The following is a 22,567-nucleotide window of genomic DNA, read 5'->3' on the forward strand; positions in this document are numbered from 1 at the left end:
CAGTTGGAAGCTATAGATGATGCAAAGTTACAACATATGTCAACTGAAGGGCTTTTTAATTAAGGGGTTCGACCCTGCTTATAATACGAGTTTTAGGGTTGCCGAGAGTATTCTAATTTGGCATAAAGTGCTGCATATATTATACTACTAACATTAAAGGGTCACAAAACTTTTAGCAGTTAAAAACAGTTTTGGATAGTTCTGCTCTATTGTATATCATGTATGGTATTTTCGATTGTGTTTGGAGTTATTAAACTCAAGTATGCTTATTGTTGTACATTTTAATCATATTTTTCATAAATGTTTGCTAGTATTACTGCCAACCTTCACAACCCATTAGTGACAACTGGGTTGGAGCAGTTTAAGCTTCATGATTTGCATTTGGACACATATGAACACAATCAAGCTAGAGAATTAACCAAAAATTAAATCTCCTACACTAGTTTAACTGTGGTTGGGCCCCCAAAAATGATTTCTGAAATTTGTTCAATTTTAACAGGATAAAAGTTAATTTAGGATTTTATAAATAAGTCACTGTAAAAACAACCACTGAAACAAAATCAATGAAACATTCTCTTACGTTTTATCAGTTAAAGCGAAATGAACGCTTACAATGATACCGCTCACTCTTTTCACGGTTCCAAATTTTCCCACTATCTGTAAAAGTGAGAAAGAAATTGAATTAAACTAAACATTTACCTAAAATATGAATGTAGAAACTTTTGTGTGTTAAATTTTAAGTCAAAAAAGTGGTTAAACCAATATATTCAATGGTAGAAATAATTAGTTTAAAAACTTGAAAGAAATGTTGAGAAAAAAAGAAGTGAGAGGAAAAAGCAAGAAAAAGGTAGCCAATTCTGCAACCACAAACACGCACTATTTAAATTACAAAAAGAAATAAAATAATATACATAAACTTTAAAAAGACAAATATGAAAATACTTGTGTTTATAGAACATTACATAGGCTACGAAATTACTTGTCAAGAAAAATGAAATATATATAAAAAAAACTTACAGCTGTCAATTTAAAATCCCAAGACCCTTTGTTTCTCTGTATACGAACTGCTTCTCTTACATTAGAAATAACTCTGACCTTGTCACCAACTTTAAACGGACATTTTGGTTCCTTAAAATAAAAAGTTCAAAAAAGAATTTTTAAACAGATTTATTGTAATGAATTTTAAAGAAAGCTTACGTCTTGCTTTTCTTTGGCTACTAATACCGATGCATCATATTTGGTTAACTTTCTGAAGATATGAGGGTTAAAAGTTTTCCTGCAAAATATTTATGTTAATTATAATATGTTATCATGAAGCAAGAAGTTGTTATAACTTGGGTGTTCTGTTTTATACACCTCATGGCTGCTTACAAATTACCACATATTTAATTTTGGGGATATATATTGTTTTTTATTTTTTTATTTTTTCTGTAATGTATTTAGACAACTGCTAAAAGAAACTGTGTTTAAGCAATTGCAGTTAAATGTCTCTAGGTAATCGTGTCTGCTTACATAGAACCACATATTTAACTTTGTGGGCGATTTTTTATAGTGTTTTAGAATAACACTTACGCTGTTCCACATTCAAATCTAACAGAAAGATCTCCACATTGTTGGACCATAATGACAGTTCCAACTTTCTGTAGCAGCTAAAAATATCAACTTTTGAAAAAAAGGCAAACTAGGTACTAAATTGTTTCTGATCACTTTAGTATCAAATTTATTTAAAGTAACATTCTATAAAACAAAGATCAACTCTCTGTTTTAATTTTAACATAATTTTAAATGCATATTTTTAGTTTTTATTCTTTTTAGCAAATTTATGCAAATGTCTAAAATACAAGGTAAAACCTAAAACATTACACCACTATACAAAAAAATATATTAAAACAAGTTTAAATAAATAGCATACACGTGTCATATCATCATTCCACCCTCCATGTCCCTCCTGCATCACTCTTACAACATCCTCTTCCAGATTGATGGAAACTTTGTCTCCAACCTAGCATAAAAAATTAAAAAGTAAAAATTGTTTAATAAAACAATCTTTTTGTTCTTGTTTTTTCCCTCTATTTTTCCTTTTTTCCTTTTTGTCCCTTTTTCAAAGTTGGTTTTGATATATGAGGAGGTGGAACATGTAAATATAAGAGCCATTACCTGTATTTCTGTCCCAGATGTTGGCTTAAGTTCACCAAAATGCCGAAAAACAGTCAATGCAGCAGGATTGTAATAAAACCTGAAAATAGAAATTCGTTTTGGAGCAGCAATTTTTAGGTGTTTTCTGTGATGTGCTATTGTAATAAAGCATAGACACACAAAGCCAAAATAAATGCATGCCTGAATTTAACCTACATGTTACGGTTTCAAGGCTTGTCGCTGCTACCATTGTAGTGGGCGTATGTGTCCTTGGACAAACATTAACGACAATTGTTCTAACTTGTCTATACAAAAAACTAAAGTTGTTCAAATTGTTAGCTATACAAAAAAATATATTTTTCCACAAAGTGGTGAATTGTAAGCGGACGCAGGGGTATAAAACTAAACATCTGAGTTACAACGAATGACGCTCCCTCCACGCGAGGATAAATAAATAAGTTCTATCATCTATTCTTCACCAAACATACTATATACCCTTACCTTCTACCATCCATGTAATGAACCCTCACATCTTCATCGTTATCTATTTGGGTGACAGTTCCCACTTCTTCTATGTACTGAAAAAGAATTAAATAACAAATGTTTAACAAAATATTGTGTAACAGACTATACAAAAAATTCCTACCGAATTGTTTTCAATTCTTGACAATCATTTTCTCATAATTGTTTTATCAAGTATAATTTTAATATATTTATATTGAAAAAAATAAATAAAAAAAATATGATTGCACCAGGAAAAAAACTTTTTAAGAAATATTGGTCTGCTGCAAATTCGCAACAATAAGGTAAAAAAAAAACTTTTCGTAAAATATAATTGCAATTTATATATAACATTTTTTTAGTTTTAAAATAACTTATATGTATTTACCTGCACCATCTGACTATTCCAACCACCATGCCCCTTCTGTAGGGATTTTAAAACTTCAGGAGCAAGTGTTGTTTTTACTTGGTCACCAACCTCTAACCCATCCTGGAAGAACATAATTTTTGGTTACATTGCTTTATTTATAGATTTTTTACAGTTTTGTTTTAAGATAGTGATTTTCGTTCTTTATTTTTTTAGTTTTATTTTTTAGTTGTATTGCTTTGTTGATCTTTTATTACAGTTTAATTTTACGTTGGTGATCTTCATTTTGTCCAGTTTACAGAAACATTTTTGAAAGCCATAGATTAGAATAATAGAGACCATATTTAAGCAATATAAATTAGAGACCATGGATAAATCCAAAATGCTAAGATAAATACACTTAAAGGTTCCTGGTTTACATTTATATATCTAAAGAATAAAATAATCTCAAAAATCAACAAAACAAAAAAAGAAAGAAAAATTATCCAAATGCATGTTATTAAAAGATTTTATCTAAACTGTAAAAATATATGTTATATTTTACACCATTTTTGTTTCTAAATTAGAATAAACATATAGGGTAGGCTTTACTAGGCTATATTATAAAATGTCAAAATTTGAATTGAAGTATAATATGTTTAAAAATGAAATTGATATTTTTCTTACATCTTTATTTACTTGTGTTGCACGATCATCAGATGCCACATATGATTGCTGCTTAAAAAAATTTAATTGCATTTAATCGTTTTTCAGATTTTGTGATATTTATTTGTTTGAAATTAAAATTGTTACAAAGAAAAGGGCAAAAATGTTTGTGAATTAAAGAATTGTGATATTTTCTTAATTAATTAAAAAAATACATAATGTTTTAAAAATAAACAAAAATATAATAAAAAAACAAAAGATGTTAAAAATAAAAGAAGTTACATTTTCATCCTCTTTTGCATCCATTTTTTGCTCCTCCGAGACATGATCCTTGGGAGCAGTTTCCTCTTCCACGTTTGATGAGATCACCTGAGGGTCCTCCTGCTCTTCTTCATCATCAAACTCATATCCAGCTTCAGCTGCTTGTCGTCTTGATTGTTCAAGCATTTCATCGGGGACTTGTGAGCTTGTCATAACTGCCCCCCTTCCGCACCTTATGCTGTTGAAATAACGAGAAAAAGTTAGAAAAAACGAAAATAGAATTTGTGTGTATTTTTTTAAAAGAACGGCTAAATTTTGTTAAATATCTTTTTAACTAAGTGTGGTCAATTTTGTTTTTTTTTACTGTAATATAAATGTATGTTTAACCCTATATGGTCGTTTTTTTTCTTTTTTGTACTGTAACATAAATGTATTTTTCCTCTAAACGCTGGATTTTAGCTAAACGCATAACTTGGACTTTACTACAAAATTTATTAGTAAACAGTTAAAAGTTTAAACTTGTTTATATTGCTTTATACACCTGTGTCTAGCCCAAAGACACATACGCCCACAATCGTAACAGCAACTGCTCTAACACATAACCTCTCGGCTAGAACAGATGTTTAACAGTTTTATTGGAACACTTACATTTTCTTCTCAACCAAAAGATAAACTACTAAGTTGTCATCTTCAAATCCTCTAACTTCTGCTTGTTTGTACAACAACTGAAATAAAGGTAACAGGAATTAATTTTAGAAACTACAGCTAATTTTGTGTAACCTTTAAGGTAAAATAAAGTTTCATTAAAATATAGGTATAAAAATAAACAACAAAAGTACCTTTAAAATTTACTTCTTTTGTATTAAGAGATTTATATATAGTTGGGTGGGAGAAGATGGAACACCTTTTTATTTTATTTTTTGTCCCATTTCGTAGTAAACAAAGAACATTCACAGACCGTTGTTAATTGTTTAGACTCATAGACGGTGGTTATTGTATAAATACGATTTGGATATTTGGAAATTATGTGCTAAAGGTGTTCCCCACCCTACTATACAACATTCAATTTCAAAAAGAATGTCTGATTCTGATATTTTTTTGAATTTCTTACATTTATATTATCTGGACTTCCAACTATGTAGACTCTCTGGCCTATTGTAACGTCATCGGCGGGCTCTTGTGCTAAAAAATATAATTTTATAAAATGTTAAAATAATTTTATGTTACAAAATTCATTTAAAAAGTACAAATACAAAAGCAATAATATGAATGCACAGTTCTGCTTAGAATTCATGTAAATCTTCTTTGGTACATAACATAGTAACAGGTAAATTCATAATAGTATTCTATTCTATATGGGTAAGGGGCTTCAGGATGTAGGTTTAGAACTAGGCCCGCTAGACCAAGTACTAATAACTTGAACATATGACAAGCACCTTAGTTTCCAACAGATAAGCACCTAGGTATGTTAATATACAACGTACGTGATTCTGCTTTATTTGTGCCCATTGACCCGTATTCTGATGTTCGAGAATTTTGTTTTGGTACTGGTGGTTCATCTGGAACAGTTTCTTGTGCATCACGTGCAGTTTGTGCAGCTGGTGCAGTGTGTACACTTGGTTCTTTTTGCACAGGTTGCGCTGGTTGTTCATCTTTATTTGTTCCCACAATCTTACCCCCTGTGCAAGTAAAACATATTTTGGTTAACAAGTAAAATTAACAAATTGGGCAAAAATCCCTGTGAATGTAGAGTTTCCAGAGCTAGTCTAACTTTGTGTTGCATTAAAATGATAGAACACTGGTAATACAACGATAGATAATAAAAAGTGAAGTAGTTCATAATACTCTTTGCTAGATAGAATGAAACACTTTGCAGACAACATTAGTTCAAAAACAATACATTGCCAACAGCTGAGGTATATACCTTAATTAACATGTACATATTTAATGTTAAATATCAGAAAAAAATTATAATCATACCTAGAGTTGGAAGGTGTTGGAAATAGCATGGAATGTTATCAGATGTCAATGTTTCAACTTTTAAATCAACTTTTCCTTTAAAACCGACACGAGCTGTCTTGATGCTACCATCATTTAGTTTCACCCTTACACCACTGTTGGGGTAGTTGGGTGCCAAGTTGCATAAGGAGATGATCTGAAAAAGAAAATCATGTTTTTCATAAATATTATTGTAAAATTAGATACCTTTGCTGAATTAATTAGTTAAACGTTAGTTGGTCAATTAGTTGGTCTACTATTTTATAGTATGATGATATATGTGTTCTTAGGTAAGATACTTAGCAGACAATTCTCCAAACTGATGACTACTAAATGGGCTGTAGCATCCTGGTTGCCGAGGTACTGGGCAACTCAGGCCTAAATTTCATGGCCTATTGCAGAAAAAACTGTAGGACTTCATCCACATAGAATTAAATGGAAAGTAAAATATGCTCACTTTTCCTTTCTCCCCATTTGAACAAATAGTAGAATCCTCACTAAACTGAACAATAGATCCCACCAATAAACCAGTGACCAACCCTGGCTCTTCTTCAGACCTTGGAGCAACCAAAACTCTGCAAAAGTATTGTGAATTGTTAAACCACATTTTTTGCTTGGGAAATTACCAAAATTCCAAAGTTATTACTGATTACATAACTATGCTACTTAATTCTCCAAAATGTTTAAATATTAAAAAAAAAGTGTTTTGCTTTTACGAAAATATGTGATTTTCTAGCAAAAAATGTGCATTGACCCCAATGTTTCAGTGCCATACAGTGATACTTCTTACTATATTTGTAGCAACTTACAGTAAAATATTTTATGACTGACGTTGCCTCGCCATGTAATTTAAACAAAATAAAATTTACCTGTTTTCACTTGAATTATTCTTTCTATAAAACGCATGATCTTTATCATGCTTGTCGTTAAAATAACAATTCGAACATAAATTGATGTCATTACATTCTTGGCATGACCATAGCACACCATATATGGTGGTAGCAAGACAGCTATTACACCCAATACCTGGGTGCTTTATACCTGAGAAAAATATAGGTAACAACATTTACAATTTTAGTGAACTATTATTTAGCACCTGGCTATGCTTTTTGAAAAACAGTTTTTTTTATTTTAGCAAACTGTGTTTTAAATTTTATATTTCCGCAGCAATTTATTATGGCGGAACTTTATTTATTTGGGCAAAATACCAGTAACCTTACCGAAATATTAACACATATTCATTTTAGAAAATGTTACTAAACTTTAAATTTTTTTCAGCAAACAGAGCTTTAAAAACCTAAATATCCATAGCAAACAGCTCTTACCTGCTGGTGCTGATTGGAAAAGAAGTAAATCCCTACATTCCACAATATCATATATCTCATCTTGCCCATCATCCCATGTTACCATGACAACTTTGTCTGTGCTGGTAACCGTGCCCAACATTTTGACATTTTCTTTCTGTAATAATGGCACATAACAGTCAATACAAAAAGCGGAGTCTTGCATTTAGTGAAAAATTTTAAAATTGGTTATGCGCTTTTACTCAATTGTTGCTAAATTTTTCCAGATTACAGACAATAGTCATAGACAAATTAGGTACAAAAAGCAACAATAATGCAATAATCTATAATTACATGTGGCGCCACAATAAACTAGTTACATGCGGAAATTTTAGCTCATAGCCTATTTTAGCAATATCTGGTTTAGTATCAAAATCAAACAGAATTGCTAGCATAGTTTTGACACAAAAGCAGAAAAAGGGGTAAAAAACCACAGTTTACCAAGTTCCCGATATCTGACTCAGTTTTCTTGACAATCCTTGTCTCATCAAACTCCCATCCACTTCCTTTAACTACTCGTGATCCAACAAAAACATCTTCAAGATTATCTTTGAGAAAAAAACATCATATTTCAAAAACTATGTAAAATAAGGTAAATAACATAACTTTAATTTCGTCTGTGATTAAATGAATGTATGTTAATTATTTGTTTTCTATGGTGGGGCAAACACAGTTGTAAACATGAGTGTTCTGTTTCAAACACATCGTGACCGCTTTTGATAATTTTTGAACTTTTTCATTTTTTATTGTATGGGTGACAATTTAGTAACCACTGGGCTAAAGCAATTGCAGTTAAATGTCTTTCTCAAGGACACACCATGTTTAAAACAACATAACTTAACTTACATGTGACTTCTGGTTTAGGCAACTTTAAACTAGTTATAACCGGTTCTTCTTCTTCTATTGCTTGACTTCCAAACTTGTCTATGTGCTCTGAAGGTTCATACTCTAAAAAAATAAAGTATTCCCAAAAATAAAGAAATTCTAAACTAATATAACAATACACAGATTTTGGGACTAATTAGTTTTATACCTCATGTTCAGATAATAATCCATGAATAACTTTAGATACAAAAATCATGACTTATGGCTAAAATATACAGTGTATTACACAACCAGTAATTTAAGTAAAATATATGGAAAAAATACTTTACCTTTTGAAGACATGGATACCGTTTTCTCAGATACAAAGCCCTTTAAATCTGTGTTACAAACAACAATATTTATTACTATTTTATATTCAAAAACGTTTTGTAACACATTTTATTTGTTTCGATATTTTTATTTTCAAGAACTAATCTTTTGAAAAAAACTATAAGAATTTAATAAAACACAAAGTTTTGCTGTGTGCAGTAGGACTGTGCCTAAAGAGGTCACAGTTCTGAATCCTTGACTTTTAATGAAAACTACTTTGATTTTTTTTATATATCAGTTCTTAAATACATTTTGCTTGGCAGAAAAACCTATTAATATATAACATGATACAAGAAAAAAGAGATTACTTTTATAAATATATACAGCAGAAGAATTTATTTTAAATTTTTACCTAAATTTGGCAGGTGACATACGTAACACTGCCTTGGATTCGGTTTAACTACAATTAGTTCCAGCTCCCCATTAAAACCAGCTCTGTAAGTTTTCTGTTGGTCGTTATTCCATTTTATTTTGGCCGCACTTCTGGGGCTTTCGTCATCCCAGTCTTTTAACTCAAGGACCTAGAGAAATACTTTTTCAACATTTTTGTGAAGTTAATTGCTTACCATACATTTTAAAGTCAAAGACCATGGCTTAAAGTCACAATTTTTAAAACAAAATTCCATGTTCAAAGTTTTTTTTTAAACTAATTAAAAAAATCAAACAAAAAATTTAAAAGTATGCTCCAATTTTGTGTTTACCTTTCCAGTGCTGCCCACACCTCCATCTTCATCACCCCACAACCAGTTCAAACCTCGTTTAACAGTTGCACCCGGCAACACTCCACTTACTAAGTTGGAAGTGGAGTTATTACGACATGGCACAAGTGTCCTGTAATTGATTAAATGAAATAAAAACACTAACTCAGCAACATATGCGCGAACTAAAATGCAGGAGAGGCAGAAATAAATAAATGTCAACCCTATTAAACAAATCTAACTTATTTTTAAAAAGCCAAACCCCTGTATTCTATTCTACGAGGGTGAGGTCCTAAAGCATGATACGTGATGGAAATGAAGATTTCCGCCAGAGTTAGACCATTATCCCATCACCACTGTGTTAATACTCATTTAGATTGATGGATTGGAGCAATGTCCTTAAAGTGTTTTGCCCTTAGACACATTGGCCTATCAGTATCAAGCATCGAACCTGGAATCCTTTGGTTACAATGCAAGTGCCTAACCACTGAGCCATGGCCCCAAATAAAAAAATCTTTCTTACTTTTTATCTCCAGGTTTTGCAAGTCTCCAAAACTTATGCTGTAAGCTATGTTCATTGTTATGATAGCAGTCAGAACATAGATAGAAGTCCATACAGTCATAACATTTCCACAGTGTTCCATATATTGGACACTCTGTGCATGTTTTGCATTTCTTATCCTCATGTGTCACACCTGTAAAAAGTTATATTAATGAGAAATTGTATTATATCAATGAGGAAATGGAAAAAATTAAAATACATGTTTAAATTGTAAAAAAAATGTCTAAAACTTTTTTTATTATGAGTTTGCCTAAAATTTCTTTATTAATAAAATTTAAATTTTAGTTTACCTGCCACAGCTGAGTCATACAGGCACAGTGTATTGCATGAGTCAGCAGTTACAGTTTCTTTTATTCCATTGCTCCAAACCACCATAAGTTTGTTGGTGTGTACCTCTGATATGGTACCCAGAACACAGTACTTGCTCTGCAAAATTTGCACAGTTGCAAGCATGATGCTATTGTTTAAGTATATATTTTAAAAAAATGCATCAAACAATCTGTAATTTAAAATAAATGTACTTGCCTATAATTTTTTAAACAGCAAAAAATGTTATATAGCGGCAAAATATGTACCACCACCAAATATAAATTACAAACATAAAATATTATTAGGTATTAAAACTAAATACTCTTTTTGAAAAACGAAATACATGCAAAATAATCCAACTGGGCAAATGAAAAGAGTTATTTTATTTTTTTTAAATATAAAAAAACATAAAAAGTAAATCACCTCTATTTTTCTCGACAATGAAACAACAGAGCACCCCACCATTGGTATAAAACTTGATGTTTCAGAAACTAAAATGACAAATGGAATTAATTTTAAAATATATTTAACAGATTTCTATACATTAACATTGGTGAATAATATGTACTACCTGAATCACAGTAAACTTCATTTCATTTGGTGCAGACTTTGCCTAAGTTTTGGTTTTTATGTACGATATATATCCTACAATATTAAATAAATGTTTGCTAAGTACCTGAAACATTATGTTGTATATTCTTCTGATTCATCTCTTCTGTGAAGTCTGTGTTAGATCAGCATTTGGTAAGACTTAATTCTTAGTATAGTTTATCACTAAAATAATGGGGGTTTTGGTATTTTTTGCCAGAATAGAATAACCAAACACTTTACCTTGTTCATCTGATGTACTTTCTTTGCCTTCATAAGCCTCCAAAAGCGTTGGGTTATAAATGAATCTAAAATCAAGTGAAAAAGAACAAGTAAACAAAAATAATGCCTGGCAGCAACAGGTATATAAACCAGATGTTGTTTTGAAATAAGAAGTAAAAATCTTTTATTAACAGAAGTGTAAAATGAATTATAATTCAGTGTTTTTTTAAATATATCATACTGATTTAAACTTAGGTTTTGGTTTATAAGCATTACAAATAGTGTATTTGGCATCATAATTTTAATACAGCAATGCCTTTTTTTAATACAAAGTGATTGTTTGTCAGTATAGATGAAGTTTTACACAATCTCTACAGAAATTTACAAAAACACAATAAATAAAAAAAAGGGAAAAAAACATTCAACCAGGAAAATGTTAAAATGTTGGTTTTAGATTGATAAATAGTTTTATTATTGAACGTACGAGAGGGTTCTTTTGTTAAACGCAACAACAGCGTCATCATCATTGTCGTATCGAATCAGTGTCCCAACTTTTCGAATGAACTAAAAAAAAACATAATAGTACAATGTTTTCTTAGTTTTTTCAATCTTTTTAAAAACATTTTTGGCATGAGTTACCCCATATGTAATATTTTAGTAAAAATTATTTTTTAATGGCTGACAATTTAGACAACTTATAAGGTACCACTATGTCGGAGCAATTGTTGTTAATTCCCTAGACCAATCACACATGTCACAATGGTAGCAGCAGCAAAAGGAATGAAAAACAGTTGATTATACACTCATTCTCTTTGGTTTAAAAGTCAAATAAAATCTAAAATATTTCCACAACTCACCTGACCCATCATTTCGTTCCATTCTCCATGAAAACGTTGCAATCGTTTACAATTTTCTTCATCGGTTGTTATCTGAACCTTAGCTCCAATCTGATAAAACAACAAAATTTATTTATAAAAATTCTGTTAATAAACCGTAAAAAAAGATATACAGAACACATCAAAAAATAATATTGCTATTAAAAAAGTTTTTAAAATATTAAAATAGTTGAAAAAAAACGCATTAAATTTTTCTATTCAATCTATATTCCCCTATAAAGGTGTTAAATAAAAAACATGCTTGCCTTCAATTTCTTTTTACTTTCTTGGAATGAATCGGCCACCTCTTCAAATGTTTTCACTATTTTCATAGCTTTGGGGTTGAATCGAAATCTAGTCACAAAAAATTCATTGATAGAAATTAGAAAGCATCAACTGCTTATACAGATAAGAGTGGGAATTATTATTATCGCACCTGTTTATTATAAGGCTAAGTACTTTGACACTTAAAATTGTACAATATATTTATTTATTTGTTCTTATGCTATTGTATGTATAAAACTATATTAGATCTCTTTTATTAAAAAATTAAAAAAACACCATTAAGTTGGGTAAAAGCCAAAAAACACATTGTATGTATAAAACTATATTTGTTACACTAACAATACAAAATCTATACCCAACCTTAAAAGTTATACAAAAACTATAAAACGTCATTTAAAATGAATAATAAACATTTAGAAATTTGACACAAAATACTGATATTAACTAAGAACAACCTTCTTACATCAGGCAGTTTATTAACTTTATTCCAAAGGAGGAAGTCTGGTAGCACACATTGTTATGCTACAGTGAACAATCAATATGAACATATAATGAGCTATATACATGACCACATACTGTAGGTGGTTAAGAAATCCATAGCAGTATCACCCACTGCATTATAGGTATCTTGTATTAAACTATAGTAAAAGATATGGATAAAGTAAAGAATGATTAAAGGTAATTTATACTCGTGTGGGGGTAAGTTCAGAGGTTAAATACAAGTGTTCTGTTGTATACACTTTGTGCGTGCCTATAAGTTACCGCATATGTAACTTTGTGGGGGATTATTTTTTAATCTTTTTTGTTTATGACTGGTAATTTGGACATCGCTTTTGTGGGTTAGGTCACGGCAAATGGCCTCATAATTTCATGCCACTATGTAGCTTATAAATACCCAGCTATTAAAATTTAGCTCCATATCATACTAAATCCATAAGTAATCTTTTTAATAGAAAAATGAATAATATTTACCGTTTTGTATCCGTAAAAACAACCACAACATCTGAGCTTTGTATAATTTGAATGACGGATCCAATTTTTGCACGATACTGAAAAAAGGAGAGTGTATAGTACAAATACATGATACCTAAAAAGTTATTTCACAGTTTTTACTACTATGTATTACTGGCACAGCTGGTTAGCGTGCCTGCCTCTGAGCCAGCAGTTAGTTCGTAAGCAAGCATAAGGTGTATAAAACAGAACACCCATGTTATAACGACCTTCGTTTTGTGAGGAGGATAAAGCAAGTTATATTCACCTCTTCCATTTCTTTGCTATATCCGCCATGTTCACTTTGAAATTTCTCCAAGTCCGAAGGGGAAGCTGAAATGATAACTTTATCTCCAATCAGGGGTTGGTCAACATTCATGCTGAAGCAGAAATTAAAATATTCCGCTGAAAGAAAAAAATCGTTTTTATTAGGCGGTAAAATAGTAAGCACCCCTGCCTCTAACCTAGAGGTTATGGGTTGAAGGCTTATCGCCGCTACCATTGTGGGAATTAGTGTCCTTGGGCAAGACACTGTTGGAGTAACAGCAATTACTCCAACACATTGGTTACTCCAACACAAAAAAATATTCATTTTAAAGTTACATACAAGGAACTCATTAACGGGCACAAGTGTATAAAACAGAACACCCGTGTTATAACGACTGTTCCTGCACCACCATGCCAGGGTAAATAAGTTACAATTATTTATCTGATACAGAGAACACTTGAATCAGATTTTCGAACCACCTTGCATACATCACTTACACAAGTTAAGCAGATGTTCTTGGTAAAGAGTCAATGTCGTGTCCTCTTCTGCAAGTTGTACATCAGAGTTACCATTATATCCAAGTCGATATTTGCTTGTAGTTGCCTCCCATGCGACTTTTACACCACTGTCGTAAAAAGCATCTTTCCAATCTATAAGTTCTGTTACCTAAGTGAAGAGAATTATTTAACTATCTAGTAAAATGTTGAGATTATACATGTAGGGGTTAGGGATTGGATGATTCATGTTTTTTATTCTCTTTTATTGGCACATTTATAAGTTCAAAAAATGTTTACAGATTTAGAATCTTTAGAAGCGCTGTTAATTGTTAAAACCATGATTAGAAAATATGAGATATTATGTGCTTAATGTATCCATCTTACCCCACAGTACTATAGTATACTCATTCTTTTATGATGTAGTTTAATGTATACTACTATAAATGTTATCTTTCTCACTTTGCCAGTTTCATTTTTCCCAACAGAATCATCATTGCTCGGCCAATCTGGTCCTTGCTTTACTTTAGACCCGGCCATTATACCAATCACAACACATGTACTGCTCTTACTTCGTTCTGGTAACTCTGTCCTATATTTACAATACAAGAATAAACTATTATTCTTGATATTTTTTATTTTAAATTGATTTTATAATCACTATACAACAATATATCTATAATCTTCATAATTTTATGGTTTTAAACAATAGATAATGCTGCACTTCCAAAAAAGTTATTATATAGAACAGTGCACCATGTATATATATATATATATATATATGTTTTTGGAATGCATTTTACACATAACTTTGCAACTGTATACAACAAGGCATTTATACTTTATGGCTTAAATAAGATGGCCCCACCATCAGGGGAAGTAGCAGACTTCAAAATCTAATAAGGTCTATGTGGTAGCACCCCAGGTATCAGGGTAATGTGCCAATCCTGGCCTAAATGTGCCACGCTGCAGGACCTCACCCACATAAAATAAAGATTGCCCAAAGCAATATTCATCACCGAATTATAAAAATACTTACCAACCCATGCAATACATTATCCTTGAGAATCTGTGGGATTTATCATGCTTGCCTGCATGGTAGCATTTGTAGCACAAGTCAAAGTCATAACACACCAGACACTTGAATCTTGGACCAGATATATCGTTTAACTTGCAGGCGTCACATGTAACACCACGATTACGGTTCCCTTATTATGTAAAAGTAAAAGTTTTTTATATGACTGGGACTTATATATAGTTGTGTGACAGGGGAACTTATAAGTTATAAGTTTATAACACAGGTGTTTTATGTCAAACACCTCATGCCCGCTTGTGAGTTACCACCTGCTAAAACTGTAAGCACATTTTTTGTAGATGACTGATACCTTGAACGAGTCACCACTAAGTTAAAGGAGCATACCAACATGAAATGAAAATTTATGTATAGATAGAAATGCGCAAAATGGATCTTAAGGTAGCACCAAAGTTTCAAAAAACAAAACAACTTCTAAAAAACCTTGTGAAAAAAACCTGCTGGAGTAAACCTTTTTTAAAGTTTCCTATGATATTTACTTTAAAAGGGTAGAAGCATTGAGCCTAAAAAGGGGTATAGCTTGGTTAAAAAAAATGAAACAGCCATGTTGTTTCTCCATTGTTAAATTTTTATACTCTGGTAATCCAATGTCTGGTCCTTTAGTATTATGTACGTACCCATAGATAAGCCCTTGAAAAGCAATGGTATTATATGGATCAGTCGTCACACCAAATCCTATATTATCCATACATGGGCGCTACACATTTAGGAAAAGTTTCTCTTTATACAAAATAATGAAAATACCATTATGCTACAACCCATTTTTTCTAAGGAAAATTAAAACGGAAACAAAAAGATATTAATAAAAGTTACAGTTTAATACTAGGCAGAAAATAAAATAAAACTTAAATTATTGCCTGTTATTCTGGATAGTGTTATGATAAAAAAAAAAACGGTTAAAAAAGAAAGGAAAAAATATAAATGTATTTTATATTCTGCTGTTGCTATTAGGCATAACATAATATATAGGTATATAGTTGTTCTGACTTCTGATATAAAATCATAACTTTTATTATACCAACATTTCATTTGTAATACGGCAAGATATCATAAAGTAAACTTATTTTAATACAAAAGTGTTTTACTCATACATGTAATAATAAATGTTATACATTTAATCGATTAACTTTGGTACATAAACCAACATGAGTAGTTCTTATTCACCTGCAGCTGATGTGTCGTATATTAATAGTTCTTGATCTGGTAGTTGTACAGTTTCTTCAGTACCATCATCCCAAACCACGGTAACTTTATACCGAGTATCCACTCGCTTCAACACACCACAATATTGCTTTTCGTGGATCTAAGAAAATGCTAATAAAATACTTGTCTAATGTGTAGGCTCAGTGGTTAGGTGCTTGCATTGTAACTGAAGGATACCAGGTTCAATGCTTAATACTGATAAAGGTATGTGATAAATGGGCTGATGATACTATATGGAAATTGCTCCAGTCCAGTTGTCACTAATGGGTTGTAGCACCTTGGAGTGGGGTAATTGGCAAACTTTGGCAAAGGCCTAATTTTCAAGTCCCATGGTATGCCACACTGTTGGATTTCAGCCATGTAGAATTTTTATTAGTTTATTAGGAAATTCGGAATATTATGTGCTAATGGTATCCATCTTACCCCACATTGGAGCTGTAATGTTAAGATTTAAAACGTAGGTGTTTTATATCTCTACAAGTAGAGTAACAATAGTTACAACAAAGATATCACATGCAAAGTGCGACATTACATATGCATAACTTCAAATATTTTACCTTCCTTTTTGCTGTTGGTAATTTAATCACCCGACAGCCAACAGCAGTTTGAGCGAGTTCTACGCATTCTAAAAACAAAAAGCTTATACTTAAAAACTTTGAAGACACATATGATGTATATTTTGCTTGAACAATGTAACACACAGTACTGAGAGGCCTGCCACAAGAGATACAGGTTTAAGACTCAAGGCTGTTACCATTGTGGGCATATGTGTCCTTGCTTGGTAATTCACCTAATCGACAATCGCTCAAACCTAGTAGACCCTTCTTTAATTGTTACCTATAAAAAATCCTCTACAAACAATCACCCACAAACTTACATATGAGGTAACTCAGGGACAAAGTAAACAAAACACAACATCCAAGATCCATGTAATAACTGTTAATGCCCTGCAGCACGAAAATAAATTGTATACATTTATTATTCAATAACTCACCTTTATACAGAAAAGGCATGTTTACTTATAACGTGGATAGTTGCCTAAAAAAAGAGTTAAAACACTAGCCACCACAACTAAAATACTGCAAAAAACACTTCTTTTAGTTGCTGCAGTGGTTACATTATTTTAGATAAAGTATAATACCAATGCTTGTTGAAGCTAAGAAGTAGAAAACAATACTCAAAACACCACAAAATGCTAAACAATATATTAATCTTACAGTTAGTAAGTTTGGACAATAATGTTATAAACAACGTAACCTCGTTCCTTTATAATCTAATGTAAATAGTCAGTCTCAATATGAACATGACTGCCCATATGTAAGATATTTATTTCATACGTTTTAGTTTAAAAAACTAAAGCCTCCTTCAGTGTTGTAAGTTAAAATAAAGAAACGGCTGGTATGTGTATATTGATACTGACTAGAAAATCTGTATTATATGCACGTACTGTAACTAATATTAGCAAAGCAATATAACGAAGCTCAATAACAGGAACTATTCATTATAGTTGGCAAAACCGGGGAGTTGCCACGGGGAACCCCCTCGGAAAAAAATTACCGGATTGGATCGTTTGTGACGTCATATCTCATTTGGTGTAAGTCAACAAGAGAGCGCTGACCGTTTATAAAAAGCGTGTATAATATATGTAAAATATATTATTACTGGTATTCTTTCTAACCAAAAGCCTCTTTCTAACTGCATAGTATCAAAAATACTTATTTTTATTAACCCTACTTTTCTAAAAACAGAATTGGTCTTTAAAGTCTAATAAAGTTTGCTAACAGAGCCAGCGGATTGACCAACACTCGTACATCTGAACTGCCGTACATTGGGAGTAGCAAAAGTGAAATATACCTCCACAATAAAAAACACACAAAATGTTGCAAGTTTTTTAAATTTATTTCAGTTTGAAATTTTTTAATACTGGGTTTAATTGAATCTCTATATACCGCTATTTGGAGCCTTTTCTGCATAGCACTGTCTTCACTTTATATAAAGATGAAGTCCACCTAGAATATATGAATGTGTTACAACGTATGTTACTTTGCAGTAATCACCGTTTATCGGAGATTTTTCAGTTAACGTGTGAATGATAATTTAGACAACCCTTAAAGAACTGGATTGGAGCAATTGATCATTAAAGGTCGTGCCCCACGACACATACACCCGCAATCGCATAGCAGCGGCACCTTGAACTTTTTATTAAAAGCCAAGTACCTTTTTATTAAAAGACAATCGCTCCAAACATCGTGACACGCGGAACACATGCAGAAGGATTATACACAGGTATATACCTATATCTACATACCTTCGAATTCGTCGTATTTTAGATTTCCTCCGTAGTTGGTGAAGTATCTGACTGGTGGGTTGATCGGGTGGTTCAATTCCTTTACCGTTTTACGTGCTGGGACCATTCCTTTAAGAAAAAGGTTTATTTTCTCACAAAGAATAGTAGCCTACATAGTGCGCTGGAAGAAAATGGGACACCTTTAGCATACGAAATTCAAATATTTAGATCGTGTTTTAAACAAATAACAACGGTGTATGGGTGCCGTGAGGATACGGTTTTATAATTCTTTGAATGTTCTTTGTTATCCTCCAAAGGGGGGGGGGGGGACGAGAAAACAGGAATGAAAAGGTGTCTTATCTTCCTCCACCATACTGTACGTTTGTGCTTGAAAGTAACTATTTTATCCTAGCGTGACAGGCAACAACAGTCGTTATAACACGGGTGTTCTGTTATACACAGCTCGTGTCTGCTTATAGGTTAAAACATATAGTAGGATTGGGGATTACGGGGCACCTGTAGCACATAAAAATCAAATATCCAGGTCGCTTTTTAGACAATTACCAACGGTCTATGGAAGACGTAAGAATACAGCTTTATAACTCTTTGAATGCTCTTTGTTTACTATGACAAATGAGAAGAGAAAATAGACTCGCGAGGTTAAACAAGTTACATTCCGGACTAGACCTTACCTGAATGATTTAATTCGGCTTCTCTTTGTAAAACGGCACATACCTGTACAGAAGCAACATGTCGGAGAAACTAAATAAAGCTAACTTTTTATTAAAGTTCAATTGATTAGGACACGGAAACATATAGTAGGTTGAGGTATAAAGATGGTTTTTGACTTTATTAAGTTTTTTTGTATCATTTGGAAGTAAACAAAGAATATTTACAAAATTATGTAACCGTAAACCATCATGATTCTTATAAAAGGCCGTTGTTAATTGTAAAAACACGATCAGGAAACAAGGGATATTGGATGCTAGTAGTAGTATATCTTATCCCACAGTACTAAAATATATTTTAGTATCTTATGGTTAAGTAGCCATTTACCTCTTCGTGGTTTTCATTGAGCAACCTTTTAATGTTTGAGCTTCCAAACTTGTGCCGAATATTAAGTGGAATTTCGGAAGGAGTGATTTTCAAATCCGTAGAAGACATGGCCTGGATGTATGAAACAGCTATAAATTATCACTTATAGTAGTAATACTATGGGGTAAGATGGATACCGTTAGCGCATGATATCCCATATTTCTTAATCTGTGTGGGAGAACAAATAACAAAGATCTTTTAGAATTGTGAGGATGGTAATGTATTTCTGTAAATACTCTTTGTTTACTACTAAATGATACGATTAAAGAGGGGAAAAGATTCAATATTTTACCCCAAACTATTTTAAAACGTATATAGTTTTCCAGATTGTATTATAAATAAAAATAAAAGTATTTTGATATGACGTTCGTTTCAAGCTGCACTCATGTTATAAGTAGGACACATACCGAATGTTCTTTTCTTGGTTGTTTGTGTTGAATTGTCGCTTCAGTTGGTCGATAGTCTGCCTTGCCAACTGCTTTAAATGTTTGCAAGTCCGCTGTGTCCATTCTATAGTAACCTCCGGGCGCAGTAACGTCTTTATTCGTGGTAGAATTGCTGAAGTATTGGCCAAAGGTAAGAGCACTCCCATGGTGCTTGTAAAACATGGGAGCAACTTGTCGCTGTTGGTGAGCTTGGTGGTTAAACTGAAGGGTGCCGTCTAACCCAATCTGCAAAAAATATTTCAGTTTTTAGGTACATTTTATGTATCTTTATCTTGATTTTTAAAATAATATGATCTTTGTTATTGTTTTAGATGAGCTAAATGTTAATGGTTATGTGGGGTAAGATGGGATTATTACTTCACCCTACTAACTGGTATATAAAATACTCCGCGTACCTCGTTCACGTTTTTAGCATTGATGAGATCCTTAGCTCCAGTTTCAGTAATTTTTAAGCTCGACAGTCGCATAGGGTTGAAAGTGTTTGGCGGCAAGCGAAATTTCGGTATTTTGCGCACAGGCCGACGCGTTTTCTCTGCAATGTAGAATACAATCGTAAAATTATAAGCTTTGTACTGTGGGGTAAGATGGTTACCGTTGAAACATAATATCTTATTATCTTGTATTTTATTAACAACAGCCTTTTATCAGTCGTGAGCTATTTATTATTCTGTAAATATACTTTATAACTACCTAAATAAGCCGACAAATAAGAATAAAAACATAACCAACTTGCACCAACCTACAATGTATCATTGTAGTCTTACCGTTTGGTGCTGACATTGTCCTTTTCCTGCAACGCTGAAAGTACTTAGAACATGCGCTGCTAGGAACCAAGTTACCGCGTTTTTCTAAGTAAGGAGACGTAGGCAGTTCTGGTAATCGGTCCTCTGTATTAGATGCGGCACTCCAGCAGTTTCTGAGGTCGTAATGACGCACGAATTCTTCTGCTATCTCTGGTTGGGTGTAGTCTGTCAGTCCCCAACCGCTGTTATGAATACGTTGGCTGTTAGCGGACCTTGGTATCCACCTTCGTCCAAGTTTTTCGAAGTAAAATTTATCACTGCTTTCTTGAACTGGTGAATAAAATAACTTCATCTGTAAATGCTATAGTATTGTGGGGTAATGTGGAATACCGTTAGCACCTAAAAACAATGTTTTCTGGCAGCGTTTTGAACTCTTTAAGATGGATGTACACAGTATCCGGCATGCGAATTCGCTTGCTAAGTCGTATGCAAACCCGTGTCCAATTCCGCATGCGGCAGCGAAATCCGGACAAAACCGACAAAACGGACTGATTACTCTGGATACTATACAGCCCCACCTTTAGCGGGCACGAGATATGATACATAACATCTACTCGTCACACAAGGAAAAATAAGTTACACTCTTTCATTTGTGTTCAAAAAAATCTCACCTTTTGGGTCTTTTAATAAGTTCCAACATCGACCATAATTATCGAGTGTTGTTCCGAAAATTGTTCTGTCAGGATTCGCTTTACTTCGTTCAGCTTTACTGCCTGGATAGGCTGGTTGTATAGCCAGTGATGTAGACATATTAAGATAATAGCAATTCTATCTCTTTTTGCTTCGCTAATTGGATTTGAAAAGGTAAAGAAATGAATTCTCTACAGAATTTTTATTGTTGGTGTACGACGTATGGCTTAGGAGTGATTTCAACCGTACGAAACTGTTACTTAATCTGTTGCGACGAAAGAAAGCATTTCGTCTCGTAAGACGAAACACAACCAATACTCAGTTTAAAATACTGCTGTGCTTTATTTAAATTAATCGTAAGTAAACTGTATACACCATGTACGCTCTATTTTCTTATAGTACGCATATATGCTTGCTTTTATGCTAAATAAAGATACATTACCTCCATAACCACAGCGATTGACTGAAAGCAGAGAGCTCTGTTTGTAAGTACAGTACACACAATCACAAAGCGAGCGTGCTTGTGGCAGTGATACTATTGTGTGTAAACTTAGCTGATTGTTGTGGAAACACTAAGCCATTCATGCGAACCAGAGGACATTCCTACGTTCAATTAAAACACCATGGTATAACTTGTACGCTTTTTTGATAGTAAGCTGTTTTCTTACTGCCGGGAAAGGCATAAATACTCAATGAGTTTGTATTAAACTTAAGTTTTAGCACCTTTGTTGATATAACTTGAATAAACCTACACTGCGCTATAAGAAGCCACGTTTTTCGGATATACCCTTGGTCTAGACACAGAACTATAATTGCTAAAGAAACACACACTTATATACACCATATGCGATAAACTTGGATTTCGCAATAAATATAGTAGTGTGGGGGAAGACGGGATACCTTATCATCCTTTTTTTCTTCCCAATTAATAGTAAAGAAACCACAGGGTATTTAGATATTATTTGCTAAAGCTGTCCCATCTTACCCCCCTATCAATACTATATAACATAGTTCAGCCTTTTTGGTGTATATGTTGTGTAACCTCAGTAAAATAATAGATTAGGATAAATGGTTCATCTTCCACTTGGTAGTAAACAGAGAATGTTTAATGTTAATTGTTAAACACATGATCAATAAATATGGGGTTTGGATGCTAACGGTATCCTACAGTACTATATGTTGGACTTTACCGAAACTAAATCCTGCAACCTCAATATAGTTACATATGTAATAAGTAACTCACCAAAACATCAACGTATCGATTCAATCTTATT

The 22,567-nt window shown here is 32.6% G+C and overlaps 2 protein-coding genes across 4 annotated transcripts; both read right to left on the reverse strand.

Moving 5' to 3' along the window:
* Window positions 1-576: 576 nt before the first annotated feature.
* On the reverse strand, window positions 577-17,132 carry zf(zz)-2 (zinc finger protein (ZZ-type)-2). 2 transcript variants are annotated; one of them, XM_018813863.2, is made up of 38 exons: window positions 17,027-17,132; window positions 16,590-16,657; window positions 15,994-16,132; window positions 14,776-14,944; window positions 14,199-14,328; window positions 13,740-13,908; window positions 13,243-13,379; window positions 12,957-13,033; window positions 11,966-12,053; window positions 11,682-11,771; window positions 11,309-11,388; window positions 10,846-10,910; window positions 10,691-10,738; window positions 10,438-10,505; window positions 9,996-10,131; window positions 9,667-9,838; window positions 9,147-9,276; window positions 8,798-8,966; window positions 8,406-8,453; window positions 8,098-8,199; window positions 7,693-7,799; window positions 7,234-7,369; window positions 6,778-6,949; window positions 6,366-6,483; window positions 5,891-6,065; window positions 5,395-5,589; window positions 5,022-5,092; window positions 4,559-4,635; window positions 3,932-4,148; window positions 3,671-3,718; window positions 3,026-3,127; window positions 2,638-2,714; window positions 2,158-2,236; window positions 1,913-2,002; window positions 1,573-1,649; window positions 1,198-1,276; window positions 1,018-1,128; window positions 577-657 (listed from the first exon to the last, which is right to left on the reverse strand). In XM_018813863.2, exons 1-38 carry the CDS (start codon window positions 17,043-17,045, stop codon window positions 577-579), a joined length of 4,116 nt encoding a protein of 1,371 aa, XP_018669408.1. In that variant the 5' UTR covers window positions 17,046-17,132. The 2 variants fall into 2 exon arrangements, with proteins under 2 accessions (XP_018669408.1, NP_001122364.1); NM_001128892.1 differs by lacking the exons at window positions 577-657; window positions 1,018-1,128; window positions 1,198-1,276; ... (14 more) ...; window positions 11,966-12,053; window positions 12,957-13,033 and having other exon boundaries at window positions 1,868-2,002; window positions 2,209-2,236; window positions 3,026-3,117; window positions 11,680-11,771; window positions 17,027-17,087.
* Window positions 17,133-17,912: 780 nt separating this feature from the next.
* Window positions 17,913-22,011, reverse strand: LOC100184747. 2 transcript variants are annotated; one of them, XM_026836635.1, is made up of 8 exons: window positions 21,275-22,011; window positions 20,625-20,933; window positions 20,256-20,392; window positions 19,822-20,085; window positions 19,376-19,486; window positions 19,012-19,081; window positions 18,341-18,448; window positions 17,913-18,041 (listed from the first exon to the last, which is right to left on the reverse strand). In XM_026836635.1, the coding sequence occupies exons 1-8, from the start codon at window positions 21,411-21,413 to the stop codon at window positions 18,016-18,018; spliced, it is 1,164 nt and encodes a 387-aa protein (XP_026692436.1). In that variant the 5' UTR covers window positions 21,414-22,011; the 3' UTR covers window positions 17,913-18,015. The 2 variants fall into 2 exon arrangements, with proteins under 2 accessions (XP_026692436.1, XP_002130089.1); XM_002130053.4 differs by having other exon boundaries at window positions 17,925-18,041; window positions 19,012-19,054; window positions 21,275-22,005.
* Window positions 22,012-22,567: the final 556 nt, after the last annotated feature.

The sequence above is a fragment of the Ciona intestinalis genome, chromosome 11 (assembly GCF_000224145.3).
Source record: "Ciona intestinalis chromosome 11, KH, whole genome shotgun sequence".
In the NCBI taxonomy this organism is placed as follows: domain Eukaryota; kingdom Metazoa; phylum Chordata; class Ascidiacea; order Phlebobranchia; family Cionidae; genus Ciona; species Ciona intestinalis.

Bases quoted from the DNA above. Each gene is read 5' to 3' on its own strand.
- LOC100184747 (XM_026836635.1), bottom strand. From the start codon at position 21,413: ATGTCTACATCACTGGCTATACAACCAGCCTATCCAGGCAGTAAAGCT. The intron at 20,086-20,255 runs GTACGCGGAGTA...TATTTTTTGCAG, and splicing joins ATGCTAAAAACGTGAACGAG to ATTGGGTTAGACGGCACCCT. The intron at 19,487-19,821 runs GTATGTGTCCTA...TCATACATCCAG, and splicing joins AACCAAGAAAAGAACATTCG to GCCATGTCTTCTACGGATTT.